Consider the following 16,111-nt stretch of genomic DNA (forward strand, 5'->3'; position numbering starts at 1 on the left):
GTGTCTTTCTTGTCTTGTCGTGGGAGCCAAGTGGGAGGGTCATGACGGGCGAAAAACGCAGATCAAGGAAACACGATTTAGCCATGGGGTTTCTTTTGTATTGCTATATATATAGGTGGGTATGTATGTATACAGATGCTGGACATGCGCTGATCTCTGGTCTACGCTACATACAGCCGTGGCTGTCAAAGCTGCTCGCGGACAGAATACCGTAATACTTGATCAGACGCAAACATAGAATGAAACAAGGAAAGAAACGCCGTTTTTGAATATTCAGACCTGTTCCTGCAGGACCCGCTCACTCATCGTATCCATCATCGACGTCAGGTCGTACTCCAAAGCAGACGCTTCACAGATCGTATACCGGACTGAAAAACCGAACCATCCGCATGCGTAGTCACTGGCGTCGTCGTCGGATCAGGTACGTTTGACGCTGAAGCAGCTCGCTTTCGCTTTCGCTTTTGCGCTGAGGGCAACATCTTAGCGTTCTACGCGGGAATGAGAGGTTCGGTCGTATTCTCACCGTTGGGAGCGGGTGCAGTGTCTGTGACGGATGATACAGCGTCGCTTGCGCGCATGGCCTTGGGATTGGCTTGCTTCGCTTTGGGGGATGGGCTTGCGGTGCCGCTTGGTGGCGCGTCGTGGGGGTTCTCGTCTGCGCCTAGTTCGTCGTCGCTGGCTTCTTGCTCGTCCTTATCTTCGTCTTCATCTTCCTCGTCGTCGTCCGTGCTGCCTGATGTTTCCGTGGCCTTGGACTTGGTGTCGACCACGATGGTATGTCCATGGTCGTCTCCATGTATTTCGGAGACATCGTCTTTCTCTTCATCCACCTCCTCTGCTCCTTCCCCTTCAACGGCATCCTCGATAATGGTCTTACAGGCAAGACACTTGACATCAGCATTCCAGCGCCGATTGTCCTGGTCTGGACGCTTGTCGGTGAGCGTCAGACGCGTCTTGCCAGACTTCAAGGTGCTGATTTCTGCTGTGAAAGTCGACATGCTCGAAGATTTGCGGCCCTTCTTCGACCGACCTCGAGATTTTTTCTGCGGTCCTTCAACTTGGTGCTCCTTGCAAGCATCTCGTACAGCTTGCTCTTCAATACAGTGGCTATGAAGCCATATTGAACATGAAGGGCAGTATATGAGGGACTCATCAGGATTCAAGGGCTCCTTGTCTATACAGTATGTTTTGAGTTCCTAACGCATGTTAGCCGCTGCGCTTTGGAATGGGTTACTGTTGTCAGCAGCCTGTATAGAAAACGTACCGAGAGTTGTTTGCCTTTGCTCTTGATGATGTCGTAAGTCTGCCGAAAGAAGTGTCGGTCTTCTTCCGGCCTCTCAAGCGGTCCGTTGTTGTCATCCCAGTAGACCACATCAGCGATATCCTCAACATTCGTCGCTTCAATTACATCCATGTGATTACTGGCTACCAGCTCGCACTCTCCGTGATGGGCTTCCCGACCGCCTGGTAGTTCTTCTGGTCTATACATCCAATAGATACGGAGGTAGACGTGTGCGCCGTCTCCGGCGCGTACCTCAAGTATGCGAGCTACTTCGAGAGTCGATGCCCCATCAGCGTTGTGCTTGTTTGCCGTCTTGACCCAAACGTTTTGGCCTGCTTGAAACACTTCCCCAGCGACTGCATGCGTATGTTAGTATCATATCAATGCAAAGTCAAACAGTTTTGAAGGCTTCGCATTCAAGGAAAGCCAATAGAGACAGATAAATGGGCCTGAACATGATTTTGATAATACAGTGTAGCAAGCAAAGATTCGTGCTTGCATCGTAAGGTGTCACTAAGCTGGAGAGGAGCAAGGTCTCAAGCGTGATTCTAGGAGGAAAGATAAAGACCGAGCATTCGAAATATCACCATACTTACGTGTAAAGTTTTTGTAACGTTTCGTACTCTCCCATTCCGCCACAGGTTTGATTACGTGGTAGGTTGCACTCAAATCTACCTCGGTGAAAGGGTTCGATTGTGTGATGTCTGCGTCTGTGGTCGCGTCGTCGGGGGCATCGCTGTCGGCCTGTGCATCGACCTTCTGCTTCTTGTTTGACTGTTTCCCGGACGGCCTTATAGTCGCGGTGTGAACCTCAAAGCCACCGAAATTGGAGTCATTCATTTTGGCCCAATTAATCTTGCGCTTCCGCACAGCCGAAGTCTTCGGTGCGTTACCGGCTGGCGTGTCCTCATCTGGAGACGTTGCGGTAGCCTTCCTCTTGCGCGCCATAGTGGATTCAGACGCGTTGCCAAAGGACAGTCTATGGGGAGTGTTACCGGTGGACAATCTCTGGCGGACCATAGCGGGCGCAAACTTGATAGGTTAACGAACGTCAGAGATTAGTCTCTGCCAGTGACGATGGAGCACGGCCCTCGTTTGAGAAGGCAAAAAGCTCCAGAAGCAGCTCTTAGCTCTGGTTTTCGCGTGAATGACGAATGACGATGTTTATTTGTTGGGTGGGTTGAGAAACGCGTTGTTGATGACGCGAACGCGACTAGATACGCTAATCAGCGGACGGTCTTGGCGCAGACAAATCACGTGTGTCGTGGTCAGCTCGCGATATCGACGCAATTTGGAAGCTTAACAAGGAGGTCGAGAAGGGCCGATAGTGCTTTTCAGGTAGTGACTAAGCAGCATCTGCAGGGTGTCGCGTCTCCTGAGCATCGTGTTCCAAGGTTGTTAGTGACCTCCACGAGCAAGCCTCACACGGCATCGAGCAGCCGGGTGGCGAGAGGCGAATTTGTCAGGTGCTTGACATGTCACAAAGCTGTATGGCTCTGCATCGCTCGCTCGGAAGTGTCGGTCTGTGGATCGGAAGTGCGGTTGAAGGGATGGATTGCAAGACTGATTGCCGTGTAGAGAGAGCAACTAGGTTGATAGTTGCTACGTCATAGGCGCAGGAGCTTTGGGTTTCTAGTTGTCTTTGCGTGTCCTGGTCTACACTTTGCAAGTCCGATTATCCATAGTCATCTCCACATTACTTTCTCCGCATTGCCAAATATCGCCAAGCGACATAGCCTCTCTGCAAGTATCATCATTGTCCGGAAGAGGAGCAACGAGTGCCGAGTGGCTATGCGCCAAAGCCTATTCCGTTTAGCATCTCGATGTTGGATGCGGTCGGATACGAATGGGTCGAGGAACAAGCTACAGAAGACGTGCTTAGCTTCAGTAAAGATGTTTTGCGATGTTCAAGGCTGCAAAGCGCGCCAGGGACATCTCTCACGTCTCTACGCTTGAAGCTGGCTGCATTCACTGTGCGAGTGCAGCCACACGTGGAACAGGGTCGTCGGCGCTGGTTAATATCTAGACTGGACCCGTGGACCCTTTGCGGCCCACGTCACTATTCATTATCCCTGCCACGCGCGCTGAAGAAAGTCCTAAAGCCCACCGGACTATCCGATCGGTCATCTTTCTGTAGACGTACCCCCAACCACCGCACCACCGCTCGCTCGCGCCTTTCCCAAGTCCTCAGTGTTGCAAAGTTTATACTTAATACATTTTACCCCTGACTACCAGTCGTTCGTTACCCTGCGTCCCGTATCGGATTTTCCAGCGCCGCTTCCCAACGAGCCGCTTTCCCGTGGCTTGCGTGGTTGATCGACTATTGCCCGTGAGCACCTGCTTTGTGTCTTGCACAGAGGTGGAACCTTCCGCTCCTCCCAAAGCCAATTGCTGTGACTGCCACCATGGGGCGTCCCAAGAGAGGTGACTATTGCCCCTTCAGCCTGCCTCGCACGCCAGGCGCGCCACTCGCTGGAAAACTAGTTGCTAATGCTGCGCTCCATCACAGTCCTCTCCTTCATGTCGCAATGGGGTGGGCCCGCTCATCTCCAGAAGAATCCCCCCTCTGCTACACCGTCGCCTGGCCCGTCTTCGCCCCCGCTCTCGCCTTCGACCAAGCAACTCGCCGACTCGACCAGCTATTCGCAGTCGGCCACCGCGCTGGACACGTACAACAACGAACGAGCCTCGCCTAGCCCCGCCCAGCTCGCTCGCTCAGACTCGAGGGTGTCGCTACGCCCCATGTCGATGATCCAGACATACCAGCCTCCAGTCATGGAGGTCAGTCAGGACACGCTGCCCGAGCTGCAGCGCATCTTCATGTTCCTGAACAGCCACTCGAACAAGCTGTATCAGGAGGGCTACTTCCTCAAGTTCCATGACACAGACACTCGTACGTCCAAGGCTTCCCAATATACCCGGTCTGTCACACTGACCACACTGCAGGTGGCCGCCCCGCACTCGATCGGAAGTGGCAGGAGTACTTTGTCCAGCTCGTAGGCACCATCCTCTCGCTATGGGATGCAAGTGCGCTGGACAGGGCAGGTGGTGACGCTGAGGTGGTGCCAACCTTCATCAACCTCACAGACGCTGCAATTCACATGGTGTGTAAGCTGATGACCGCGACATGGGCCTTACTGACGAGCGCAGATACCGACCATGACGTTGAAAGACGGCAAGAGACTCGACAATATCCTCAGCGTATCGACGGCCGCGAGTAACAAGTACCTGTTCCACTTCGATTCGTACCATGCGTTGACGCAATGGACCGCCGGCATCCGGCTCGCCATATACGAGCACACGTCCCTGCAGGAGGCATACACTGGTGCTCTGATCGCGGGCAAGGGAAAGACACTCAACAACATCCGTGCAATTCTAGACAGGCAGTGCGCAGTGTACGAGGACTGGGCTCGTGTGCGCTTTGGTGCAGGCACGCCGTGGCGCCGCTGCTGGTGCGTCGTGACACCCCCAGACCAGAAGGAATACGCGAAATTGCAAAAGTCGCAGAAGAAGGCAAACGCCTACGACCGGTCCCAGGTGATCATGAGGGGCGACATCAAATTCTACGACACCAAGAAGATCACCAAGAAGACGAGACCCATCGCGACAGTCACGGACGCCTACTCGTGCTACGCTCTCTATCCACAGTCGAAGCCGCTCATTGATCAATCCACTTTGGTCAAAATCGAGGGTAGAATCACCATTCACTCAACTCCGGCAACTACAACTGAAGGGTTCGTCTTTGTCATGCCAGAAACGCGACCAGCTGTGTCAGGGTTCGAAATTATGCTCCAATATCTTTTCCCCGTCTTTGACACTTTTAATCTCTATGGACGCCCGAAGAAGCTCATCGCGGATGTCCTAGACACCCGTGGATTGATGTTTGCCATGCCTCCAGACAAAAGATACGGATATCTGGAAATGTGGGATGTAGTCAGTCTGATCAACACTGAAGGTAGCTCAAGTTGGACGGAGCGTCAGTGGAGGAAGCAGCTCAAGGACCTGACTTCCACGCGTATGACAGCAGGCCCTGAGCGCAACCTCAGCTCCAGCAGAGGGCCTCGGAGGAACACAGTCAGTCGATCAGGGTTTACTCCTTCACGTGGGACTCTCAGATTTGAAGACCATGGCTCTATCCGTTCCCAGCCCTCTACTCGTCAGACCTCGCCCATCAGAGAGGTCGACGTCGAACCTCAGTTGCCTCAGCGTATAGCGACAGTACCGACGGCAGGTCCATTTGCTACTCCACGTCATCAGCGCTCAGTTTCTGAGCACACGGTCGATTACAGCAGGCATCAGGGATCACCATCACGTATGGCCTATGGCCAAAGCGCACATGCTTACGACACTCCTCCAGCCCCACCAGTTCATGGTGTATTCAACAGCGTCCCTCAGAATGGAGCCTCCGAACATTATGCAGCATCTGATAGCGATGATGCCCCGAGTCCCGAGCCACGAGATCTGCCCGAGATGCCAATTGCGCCTTCTGCACCCCCTCAAGGCCCAATAGATTCTCCGCCAATGTTCGTACATGCGGCCTACCAAGAGCCACCCATCAGACCTTCTGTGCCGCTCACGATGAAGCCCAACCCGCAAGTCGACTCTGCCACGCTCCACCAGATGGCTGATGCTACACATGCACCTTTGGCGACAGGAACAGCAGTAGCTGGTGCAACGGCTGCATGGAAGGGCCAGGAGAACCTGCATACTAGACGATACGGTGATCTGGGCGCAGACCCTCAGCAGATGTACCTCAGCGCTAATGGGAGACATCCGCCTGCTGACCGTCAATCCCCCAACCGACTACCTACAATTCCTGCGTCACCTTACGTTGAGCACACGGAATTTGTTGATTCGCCGATGAGGTATCAGCCCACGGCTCCACCTGTGCCTGAACATGGCGAGCAGCAGACGCAGTTCACCCAAGAACTTCCATTTCGCCCGCATTCTGGTGGCGGAGGCGGTCAAATTCAGCGAAAACCAGTACCAGGTCGGTCCCCCCAACTCTCGCAAGAGGATGACACTCGCTCGATAGCTAGCTCAACTCTCGATAGTCTACGAAACGATGTAATCGATCCCGACGCTCTCGATGCTCTCAACCATACCGACACCTTACTGTTACGCCAAGCCAGCACGTCAAGTAGTCGCTATGACGACGATGCGCTATCAACATCGACGCCTGACTACGCTAGCGTGGCCAGCGTGGAAATTGAGCCACGAAAGCTTCCTGCAAGACAAGTTGACCGCCCAAGAAGTGGAATTATGACAACCATCGGTGATCCCAGTTTGGCACCCAAATCCAACGTTTTGCTCAGCGACGTTCACTATGCATCGGACGTGGAGCAAACGCAGGGTTCATCACACATGCCTAACATCGATTTTGGGCCTACCTACGTGCTAGGCTTGGACAACAAACGCCCAGGGACGAGTGGGACGATGACGCAAATGATGCACGACAGCAGCTTTTCACAATCAAGAGAAGATCTTGCACCATCCCCCAATGAGCAGCGTCGGCTGTCATACGCTCCAGGGCGGTCCACACCAAACACGGCGTTGCACATGCGCAGTTTTTCAGAATCTCCTCAAATTCCCGAATCACGTAGCGTCCCCTGGCAACCTGTAACGGCAGTGCAACAGCAGTCAGACCGACCAAAGTTTGATGCCGAGGAGTGGGTGATGAATCGTGCTGCCTTCCAACCGCAAAACATGATGCATGCTCATGCTCATGCTCATACTCATACTCACGGAAGGAGCAATTCAGAGACTCCTCCACCTATGAACCGCGCGCGATCTGGTGATTGGGCTCACTTGCAGCGGACTCCAGAGGGTCCACCTTCGCCAGGGCGTCCATCCAGCCGGCTGCTCACGCATAGCCGTCCCCAATCTCGTGGCGCTGACTATCTTCTCGATTCGCGGCCCACCTCACTCTCTGCTCGCGAGCAGGAACGGGTGGCTCGAATGACGAACACCCCGCTGATTGATCTGACAAGGAACCCTGCAAAGAAACAGCAACAGTCATCGCAAGGTCTGACAGCGTTCATAGATTTCCGTGAGAAGGAAAAGGCAGCAGTCAAGGCAAAGAACCGACAGTCATCAGCGATGCAGGCTGAAATCGACAGACGTATGCTGCAAACTCAGGATCGACAGTTCAAAGAAGTTCAGCAGCAGCAACGACAGATGATGGAAGCGCAGCAGATGGCAATGGCACAGAGCAACTACGGTGCACCGAGTAATTACGCGCCGAGTATGATGGGCACACCAAGCATGATGGGCACGCCGAGTGTGATGGGTATGCCTAGTGCCATCGCAATGACGCCGAGCACAATGGGACCACCAAGTGTCATGGGAATGTCACAGGGTTTCGGAACACCAACAGGAGGCGTACCGGGGATGGCCTATTCAACTCCGGGATCTATGCAGCAAATGTACCCACAGCAAGGTTACTTCCAGCAAGTCGCGTCGCCAGGAATACAGATGCCCGGCGGGTGGATTCAAACTCCGCAGCCGATGCCTAGTCCACAGTTTATGCAGCAGATGCAGCAGCAGATGCCACAACAAACGAACATGGGTCAGCAACCACAACAATCAACCACACGAGCATATGGAGCGAGTTTCGACCAGGCACAGGCATTAAGACACGGACAACAACAGGGACAGCATCGACGAATGTAGGACTTGACGGGAAGTGACATGAAAGATTGAGAGCATTCGAGAGCAAACGGATTGATCACGATGAAATGATAGAACGGACACATATTTTGGGATAGGGAGAGGGGGCTTCGGGTTACAGGTTTTTTTTGGAGTTATTTTGTATATGTTGGGTGCATTCTATGGTGTTGCATTGGTGAGTACACTGCACGTTCTCGTGTGTGCTTTGGAAGATACGCTTTGGATTGGTGCATTGCAATGGATTGGATTCGGATGAGATGGAAATTGCGAAGAGAAGTAATAATTCTTGCATTTACTTGATAGCATTGAACGGTCTGCATACGCATATACATACATAATTCATCGGTAAAGTAATCTACACATCATCATGGATATGTTGTGCTTTTGGGTCTTGGTGATTGTTCTGACTAAGGAGCATGTGCGTGATACGGTATGTCCATGTATATTCGTTATGTATCTCTTTTCTTTTTATGGTCGAGAACATACTGCTTCTTCTTAACTCAAGATTCATCCCCCATGTTAGAGTTTCTTCTGCACGAAAGTCGCCCCTTGCACTGCCGATGTGTGTAGGTATGTAGTGTTGTCAAAAATTGTAGCTACTTGCCATCATGGGGAGAGAAAGAGGAAAAGAGGAGGGGTAAACGCACTAGACCAGCATTTTCAGAGCTTCAATATAGGGGGTGGTGAAAGAGCATAGGAACAAGAAAGACATTTTAAGCCGAGGAGCTTTTTCTTCAACATCGGAACATAAATATCTAAACTCCTTGTTTATCGTATTTTGCAAACTCAAAAAAGGATACAGAGAGCTTAATACTTCAAATTGCATGTATTTCCCCAGGACTTGTTGTGTGATTTCCTGTCCTTCAACGTTGATACTTCTCCCCTTCTACGTTGCGTTTCTGTGCGATGTTGCTGAAAATGGACTCGAGATGATTGTATACGTGGGTTTCGAAAACTACTGGTATACGGCATATGTTGTTGTTTTTCTGCCGTCTTAGACAGAAACTATCTCGCCCCAAAGGGATTTGTTTTTGTGGATGATGTGTAAAAATCGCTTGGAAAAGACTGAATGGGAGGAAGAAACCAGAAAGTGATATTGCAAAAGTAGGATGATTTATCGCCTATGAGATGGAAATTCGGCTACAGAATATGTCACACTTTCATCGTGGAGCAGGTTTGATCGATCTTTTTGAAAAAGCATAAGCACATGGCATGTTTGTGGACGCCTTCGAGCTATCTATATAGCCTTGTGGATATGCTGCCAGCTATTTGTATTCCGTCTGTTATTCTCCATCGTGGTAGGTTCTGTGCATCGTATCACAAAACGACATTTGGGAGGCCTATGTGTCTTGCTAGAAGCCGTACCTTGTCTAAGAACTTTTCATGACTCTCCAAATATCTACAACCTGGCACCTGTCTCCTTCCGCGCCATCTCTTTCAGGTCTTTCTTCAAGATCTTTCCAGATGCGTTCTTCGGTATCGCATCAACGAACTTGACACCGCCTACTAGCTGCTTGTATCCTGCTAATTTCTCCTTCATGTATGCTTGAATATCCACCTCTCTCACCAGACTCCCGTGCTTGACTACAATATATGCTCTTGGGAGCTCACTGCCGGCATCTCCAGCTCTGGCGCCCGTACCTCCAGCCGGAATACCGATCACTGCTGCGTCACTAATGTCGGGATGAGATAGCAGCACGCCTTCGAGCTCTGCGGGAGCGACCTGGAATCCACGGACTTTTATGAGTTCCTTCTTCCGGTCGACAATATACCATAGTCCGTTCTCTCGTTTGCATACTGCGACGTCACCAGTGTGGAAATAGCCGTCTTCATCCCATGCCAACTTGTTTGCCTCGGAGTTGTTGAAATATCCTTTTACGATCAGTGGACCACGAACACACAATTCGCCCCTAATATCGAAGTCTGTGATATCTTTTCCGTCATCATCGACTAGTTTCGCGTCGTGATTTGGCAAGAAGCGACCCACAGATCCGGTAGGGTCGTGCTCGGGGTAGTGTACCATAGTCGCTATACAAGATGTTTCACTCATACCCCATACCTGATTGAATGGAGTATCAGGACGAAGAAGTGTTTTGTAACGCGCTTGTGGTTCTGCAGCGAGAGGCGCAGCGCCAACCCACGAGTAGCGGATCGAGGCAAGGGAGTACTTCTTTATCAAGGGTGAGTTGATGATTTGGATCACCATGGGCGGGACCTGCACGAGTCTTAACACGGTGTTCCAGAACAGGGGAGAAGATGGTCTACCATGTTTGCCTCCGTTATCTGGAAGCGTTCAATGTTACGCATCCATGCTTCTAGCTCAAACCGGCGCATAACGTACGTCCGCAACCCGCCACGAAGAGGGCTAGTATGCGCTCTTGGGACGTTGCTTACGTGGAACATCGGTGTACATAACAATCGTACGACCTGCCGTTTGTCAGTTATCATAAGTGTTTACTCTGTCTCTAAGTTTGCCAATTACCTCATAGTCCCTGGGCTTGTACTCTAGCACCATAGTATGCTGAGTGACAAAGTTGTGGTGTGTCATATCGACCGCCTTCGGCAGTCCGGTTGTGCCGCTGCTGAACAATCTTGCTGCCACTGTTTCCTTGCTTCGTTTCTCATTGTCCCAACTTTCCCAGTCGCTTTCACCCATTCCCATCAAGGCTCTCCAACTCTTACATCCTCCCGTCCGTTCCTCTTCGCCCAGACCCTCATTCCAACCTTCGGCATCGCTCCAAGGCGCCGTGACAGGCGTGTGGTGATCAAAAATAAAGATGTGAGAGCGTGGAATATTGGCTTGAGCTGCAGCTTTGAGGGCGTTGGGAAGAAGTTCAGGTTCGACTATGAGGGCCTTGACTTGGGCGATCTGGAAGGCGTGGGCTAGTTCAAAGGGAGTATGTGACGGGTTTACTCCAGCAAAGATACCCCCGAAGGAGAGGATGCCCAGGAATGCCATAGAGTAGTAGATCTGGAATTATCAGTCATATAGAACGCGTGATCTATAAGTAGGGTCTCAAAGTGACTTTCGGAAATGAGAGCATCTCGACTCAGCGTTGAGCACGTACATCATTGAACGAAAGCATGCAAACGCAATCTCCCTTCTCCAACCCGATGGATTTGAAGCCTGCACATAGTTTTCTCGTGATGCTTTTTGCTTGGCGTGAAGATATAGTGCGTTCAGGCTCTGCGGCATCGATGTAAATCTAACAAGGTGAGCACTTTGCCCATCCAAGCCATGCACCAAGCCAGCACACGTTGTTATCTTACAGGGACGTCAGCGTCATATGTTTGATCGTTGAACATCCATGACAACAAGTCTCGATTAGGAATATCGATATGTTTTTCGGCTAAGAAAGGCATATTGGTTTAGGGCTGCTCAATTGGCTGATCAGGCTGATATCCAAAGTCTGTTTCTCGGGCAAAACGCTGCAGATGAGGATGCGAAGTGGGATACATCGCGCCTCGTATGAAGTAGACAACAAAAGTGACCGAGTCGCAGAAGAGTTGTCATTCATTCGTTCGCATAAAGTTCGAGAGATGCCAGGATGCGGAGAAACTACCCCTCATCACTACCATATCTCCGCTATTTCTACCCCTCATTGCATTTCTTCTCAGAAGAAGTCCTAACCCCTACTGACCACAGCTCCCGCAAGCAACACTGGTTGCTCACTGCTGTATTTGGGAACATCGGCCATGATCTCGGCAATGCTCGGGTCCGCCGACGCTTTCTGGAAGCCCTCCAGAGTCTCAAAGTCTGCAACTAGACAGAAACTGTACGGCGCGGCGGAGTCGAATTGGGTAACGTTCCAGGACTTGAGGCCGAACGGCTTCCAGTGCTTCTCGCAGAGCGGTAAATGGTTGTTATGGTAGTAGTCGATATCGAAGGTTGAGCCTTCCTTTTGAGGGTAGAGGACGGTAACCTGGGCGCTGTGGGATGCCATGTTGGATATGTTTTGGTGGATTTGACTAAGGGGAAATATAAGCGAGTACTCTAGGAAACTGGAGGTAAACTAACTTTGCTCGTAGATGCGACAACTAAGTTTGAGGCGTCGAAAGGTTGCTGCAGGCAGGAGCGGCCTCTTATGCGAATTGACAACGTATCGTACCCCACTTACGACTCGAGGGCAGATCCTTGACGTCCGGGAGCTTAGTCCGACCCGAATAAGGGACATCTATCTTGTTAACAGAGTATTCCGGCGGTCCAACTCACGACAATTGATCTTTCGATTCTGGCAGTAACGATATCTTTGGTATATGTCTACCCTCAACGAAGGCTGGGGTTATATATTAGTCCTGTTCTCAGAGGCAAGGTAGGTAGGATCTACCGCTTCTAGAGCGCTGACAAGTATATAAATACATCATTATTATGACGAGGTTAAGTTCGTCAATGTTTTGATAGGAATGTTGCTGATACAAACAGAGAACGAGCGAAAAAAATGCCTAATCGCACAACCTAGCATGTGGTACAAGTTACGAAAACCAACAAGACAACTACTAGAATCCGCATTCCGCTTGTTCGTCAACATTCTCCGACCTACCTATCATGCTCTTCTTTATCACAACTATTGCTTTGGCTCCAGCTTTGGTGACTCTCTGAGGAAATCCAAGGAAGGGAACCGGCACGTCCTCTTTCAGGTTACCAACTCTCACATCGCCCCATGTTCTGTCTTTCCTCTCCTCCAGAGGCGTCATGGTCTTGGCCCAAATGTAGCCCATCTCATTCATGCCCTCCAGTCTCAACCCCACGACGGTGTGGACTTCTTCGACAATGGTGACCGTGGACGTGTTCGGTAATCGTCCATCACTTCTGTGGGCTCCTGGCTTGATCGCGATACTGGTCCTTTGTGCGATCACCGCTGAGTTGATTTCAATGGCAGCGCCTGTGCGCGCGAACTTTTCCGGCAGTGTGGTCCTAGTGAGTCGACCATTCTCTTCATGTGTACAATCCGTAAGGCGAAAGCGGAGATTCTGGTCTAGGCCGAGGATCGCATCGGGCAACTTGCCACAGTCGACGGTACATGAGAGACCAGATTCGAAAAACAACTGGAGAGAGGGAAAGAAGGTATTCATGGTCCAGTGAACAATCTCTAGTATATCGTCAGCCGCGTACTAGCACTGCTTTTGACATCCATACGTACTTTGGTTGATCAATAAGTTCGCCGGTGTCGATTGTCCTGACTGTAGATTCCCAGCAGCATCCACCACAAATCCAGCTGTTTGTGATAGGTAGGCCTCTTGTGGTATGGAAGATATGAGAGGTATTGGACTCTCTGTCTTGACTGTCGTCGCGTCTGCTTCTCGTAATCTGTCGTCTTTCTCAAGATCTTCACTGAGCTCATCGCAAGTTCCAAGAGATGTGTGGCCGCGCCGTCGGGTCTCCCGGTATAATTCTTCGATTGGGCAACGGTAGTAGTCCATGCGACAGCTAGATGCAAGACGAAATGGAACCAAAGGAGACTTGCTAACCTATAAACTTGTGAGTTGGGTTAATGTCGGATTGGCCTGTAAACCGTTGTCCGGGTTGAGAAGTGCGGGTATGGCTGTGGTGAGGTGACGCGCGGAGATGGAAGATCGCAGAGTGAAAAGTGAGCATCGTTTTGCCTGGTGAATCTCAGATATGCAGAGCGCATTTGCTTGCATACCGCCGGGTGACTCCAGCTCGCTCGAGAGATACGCACGTGGACCCAGATCGCGCGGTTTCGATAAGAAATATCTAGAGAAGGACAAAATGAAACGAGCTTCCTCTAGAAGCCTTGCTCAAACAGCACGCCCCTCGTTGGCCCCCATCTAATCCTGGAGTGGAAAGCGACAATATAAGTCATTGCAACGCTGCCTTGAACGGCCAATCTTGTATTGTTAGTCGGTGTAAAAGAGTTAGCATTAAGATCATAAGTTCATCATCTCGGATACAGGAGAGCAGGCGCTCGTGGAAGCGAAAAGACGATCTAAGAACATTGTACAGATGCAGAGTCAAGAGATATAACCTTTGCGGTGTTTGACAACCGAGCCTGCCGTTCTAAAGCAAGATCGTAACACTTCGCATGACCAGAGATTCAGGGAGCAAACGATACAGTGCAGGTTCTACGATCCGCTGGTGACCTCGTTCACTCGATATTGTAAGTTCTTGGCGCACGAACCCGTATAAAGCTCTTTTCCCCTTCACTGCTCGACCACCACAGCCTCAACTTCAATCTCAACTTCCACAAACCACTCTCTACCGGCTCTGTCGAGAGGACATTATGGAGTCTACGAAGTAAGGAATGGGCCTGTCTGCACCACGCAAGCTATCATACTCACTACGTTCCAGTCACGCGGGTGTCGAATGCCTCCAAGGCAAACATACAACCGCTGATGTGATGAAACCAATGACGGTCGACAAAGCGAAGAAAGTCTCAAGGACTGTCAAAGGTTCTACAGTCACTACGACGGCGGTGGAGAATACCGAGAAGCCTTGCCACTTCCTCGAACTTCCACCGGGTACGTATTGAGATCTTTCCCGTACCTTACTTACAATTGGTGCTAACTCGTCGTTTCAGAACTTCGTAACCGAATCTACCACTATGCTGACGAGGAATTCGAAGATCTTGAATACCTACCTCTTCTCCGCCCTAGGAGTTTATATTCCCCAAAACCTTCGTGGAAGTTCTTCGGACTCGTCCAGAGCTGTAAACAAATCCGCGCAGAGTACCGTCCGCTCTGGCTCAGCAACTCTCGAGTCCGAGTTCAACCTGAAAATCTAGGTCCGTTCGTCGACGCTTTTTTCCCTGATCTTACGGGTTTGAAGCAAGCGCCGGGGCTGCTAGAGATCTCTTGGACTCATCGCGATAATTACGAATATGTCTTGGACATGGAAGTTGACTTATACCACGGATATGATAGGGACATCATAGAGCAACAAACCACCGATCTCACGCCGCTTCTACGACTACATGCCAATTGTCCTTCGTTCCACAGCGAGTTTGTCCCACACAAACTTATGCATGGATGGTCACCTGGCGATATGTGTGACGACTGCGCGAAAGATGGTTGGGACTCTGCCGACGAAGAAGATATCATGGCATTTCGGGATGAGTGCCCGTGTCAAGAGGTAGATAGGGAGAACTGGGAGAACGAGAAGCATGGAGAGATGGATTACGTGCAAATTATCGAACGCTTTCTCTCAAACACCAACGAAGCGTGGCTCAAGGACATACAAGAACATCGAGTAGAGGTTAGTTGTTTCTGGACCTTGTGTGGAGCTAGTGGAGATGGCATGAAAGAGGGTGGGCCGTGGACGCCTATGACCGAGACGTGGGTTTTCAGGATTCGCTTCCACAGAGACAGTGTTCCAAAGGTCTTACTTCAAGACAACCCAAGAAAGGCCGTATTGGAGTATCTCAAAGATCGAGATTTCACCGCCTATGCACAGAGTGTGAACTGGTACCAGGTAAAGATATCGGTCGAATTCCAGACCAAGTACAACCCAAAAATCCATTTTGGGCCAGACGAAACTCCCGACAATAATGGATACGTACATCACGACGTTGGTTTCTTGCTGCTCATGTATAATCAAGACACAGATGAGATACATCCAAACCCGGCAGTCTCATGATAAGCTTCGAGGAGGTTCAAAACGAACAATAGCAGTACATAATAGCCATGATGACAAGATCTCATGTAACCATCTTCTCCGGTCTTTTCCACTTCTCGACTTCCAACGCATGATATCATCCAATCCGTAACACAATTACATACACATGCAGACACAAGTTACCATCTTTCTTTCTCCCATGCACTTCTACACTCTTTCTCCCATACACTGCTACACTCCTGCTCAATACGACACAAGAACTCTTTCTCAATACAAAACCAGACTATCCAGTGACTTCAACACCAACCAAACCCCAGCCTCTTCGCCTCCATCTTCGCCTTTTCCCCCAAACAACAAGCAAACACTCCACCCCCCACACCCCCCACGACCACCAATGTTCCAACCACAAAAGACAAGAGAAGAAAAAGCCCAACTTCCCACCCCATCCTCACTTTCATCCTTGCTTTGAGTAAGACGAAAAAAGCACACCAGACCCACACGCAGCAGTAGCCAAACGTTATATTTTCAGCAAAGACATGTCAGAGCGAGATTTTCACCACATGGACAGATCCGATCATAGCTCTGAG

General features: G+C 50.7%; 7 protein-coding genes across 7 annotated transcripts; 2 read left to right on the plus strand and 5 right to left on the minus strand.

The window, feature by feature from the left end:
- Positions 1-83: 83 nt before the first annotated feature.
- P153DRAFT_393728 (uncharacterized protein) lies at positions 84-2,550 on the minus strand. Its single transcript, XM_033671257.1, has 4 exons — positions 1,879-2,550; positions 1,265-1,638; positions 524-1,196; positions 84-466 (listed from the first exon to the last, which is right to left on the minus strand). The coding sequence occupies exons 1-4, from the start codon at positions 2,300-2,302 to the stop codon at positions 324-326; spliced, it is 1,614 nt and encodes a 537-aa protein (XP_033527157.1). The 5' UTR covers positions 2,303-2,550; the 3' UTR covers positions 84-323.
- A 1,049-nt stretch (positions 2,551-3,599) lies between these two features.
- Positions 3,600-8,020, plus strand: P153DRAFT_173186 (uncharacterized protein). The gene is made up of 4 exons (XM_033662312.1): positions 3,600-3,706; positions 3,792-4,175; positions 4,229-4,386; positions 4,433-8,020. Exons 1-4 carry the CDS (start codon positions 3,688-3,690, stop codon positions 7,952-7,954), a joined length of 4,083 nt encoding a protein of 1,360 aa, XP_033527158.1. The 5' UTR covers positions 3,600-3,687; the 3' UTR covers positions 7,955-8,020.
- A 1,145-nt stretch (positions 8,021-9,165) lies between these two features.
- Positions 9,166-11,314, minus strand: P153DRAFT_309406 (4-coumarate-CoA ligase-like protein; the record flags this gene model as incomplete). The annotated part of the gene is made up of 5 exons (XM_033664741.1): positions 9,166-10,166; positions 10,217-10,378; positions 10,434-10,922; positions 11,020-11,157; positions 11,222-11,314. 5 exons carry the CDS (start codon positions 11,312-11,314, stop codon positions 9,351-9,353), a joined length of 1,698 nt encoding a protein of 565 aa, XP_033527159.1. The 3' UTR covers positions 9,166-9,350.
- A 60-nt stretch (positions 11,315-11,374) lies between these two features.
- P153DRAFT_364047 (uncharacterized protein) lies at positions 11,375-11,914 on the minus strand. Its single transcript, XM_033667501.1, has one exon. The coding sequence runs from the start codon at positions 11,893-11,895 to the stop codon at positions 11,578-11,580; it is 318 nt and encodes a 105-aa protein (XP_033527160.1). The 5' UTR covers positions 11,896-11,914; the 3' UTR covers positions 11,375-11,577.
- On the minus strand, positions 11,859-12,151 carry P153DRAFT_364048 (uncharacterized protein). The gene has a single exon (XM_033667502.1). It carries the CDS (start codon positions 12,124-12,126, stop codon positions 11,965-11,967), a length of 162 nt encoding a protein of 53 aa, XP_033527161.1. The 5' UTR covers positions 12,127-12,151; the 3' UTR covers positions 11,859-11,964.
- Positions 12,152-12,448: 297 nt separating this feature from the next.
- Positions 12,449-13,826, minus strand: P153DRAFT_414595 (uncharacterized protein; the record flags this gene model as incomplete). Its single annotated transcript, XM_033672132.1, has 2 exons — positions 13,093-13,826; positions 12,449-13,041 (listed from the first exon to the last, which is right to left on the minus strand). Exons 1-2 carry the CDS (start codon positions 13,370-13,372, stop codon positions 12,449-12,451), a joined length of 873 nt encoding a protein of 290 aa, XP_033527162.1. The 5' UTR covers positions 13,373-13,826.
- A 314-nt stretch (positions 13,827-14,140) lies between these two features.
- P153DRAFT_393732 (uncharacterized protein) lies at positions 14,141-15,590 on the plus strand. The gene is made up of 3 exons (XM_033671258.1): positions 14,141-14,207; positions 14,262-14,431; positions 14,491-15,590. The coding sequence occupies exons 1-3, from the start codon at positions 14,194-14,196 to the stop codon at positions 15,543-15,545; spliced, it is 1,239 nt and encodes a 412-aa protein (XP_033527163.1). The 5' UTR covers positions 14,141-14,193; the 3' UTR covers positions 15,546-15,590.
- The last annotated feature ends 521 nt before the right edge of the window (positions 15,591-16,111 follow it).

Source organism: Dothidotthia symphoricarpi (assembly GCF_010015815.1).
Source record: "Dothidotthia symphoricarpi CBS 119687 unplaced genomic scaffold P153scaffold_4, whole genome shotgun sequence".
NCBI lineage: Eukaryota > Fungi > Ascomycota > Dothideomycetes > Pleosporales > Dothidotthiaceae > Dothidotthia > Dothidotthia symphoricarpi.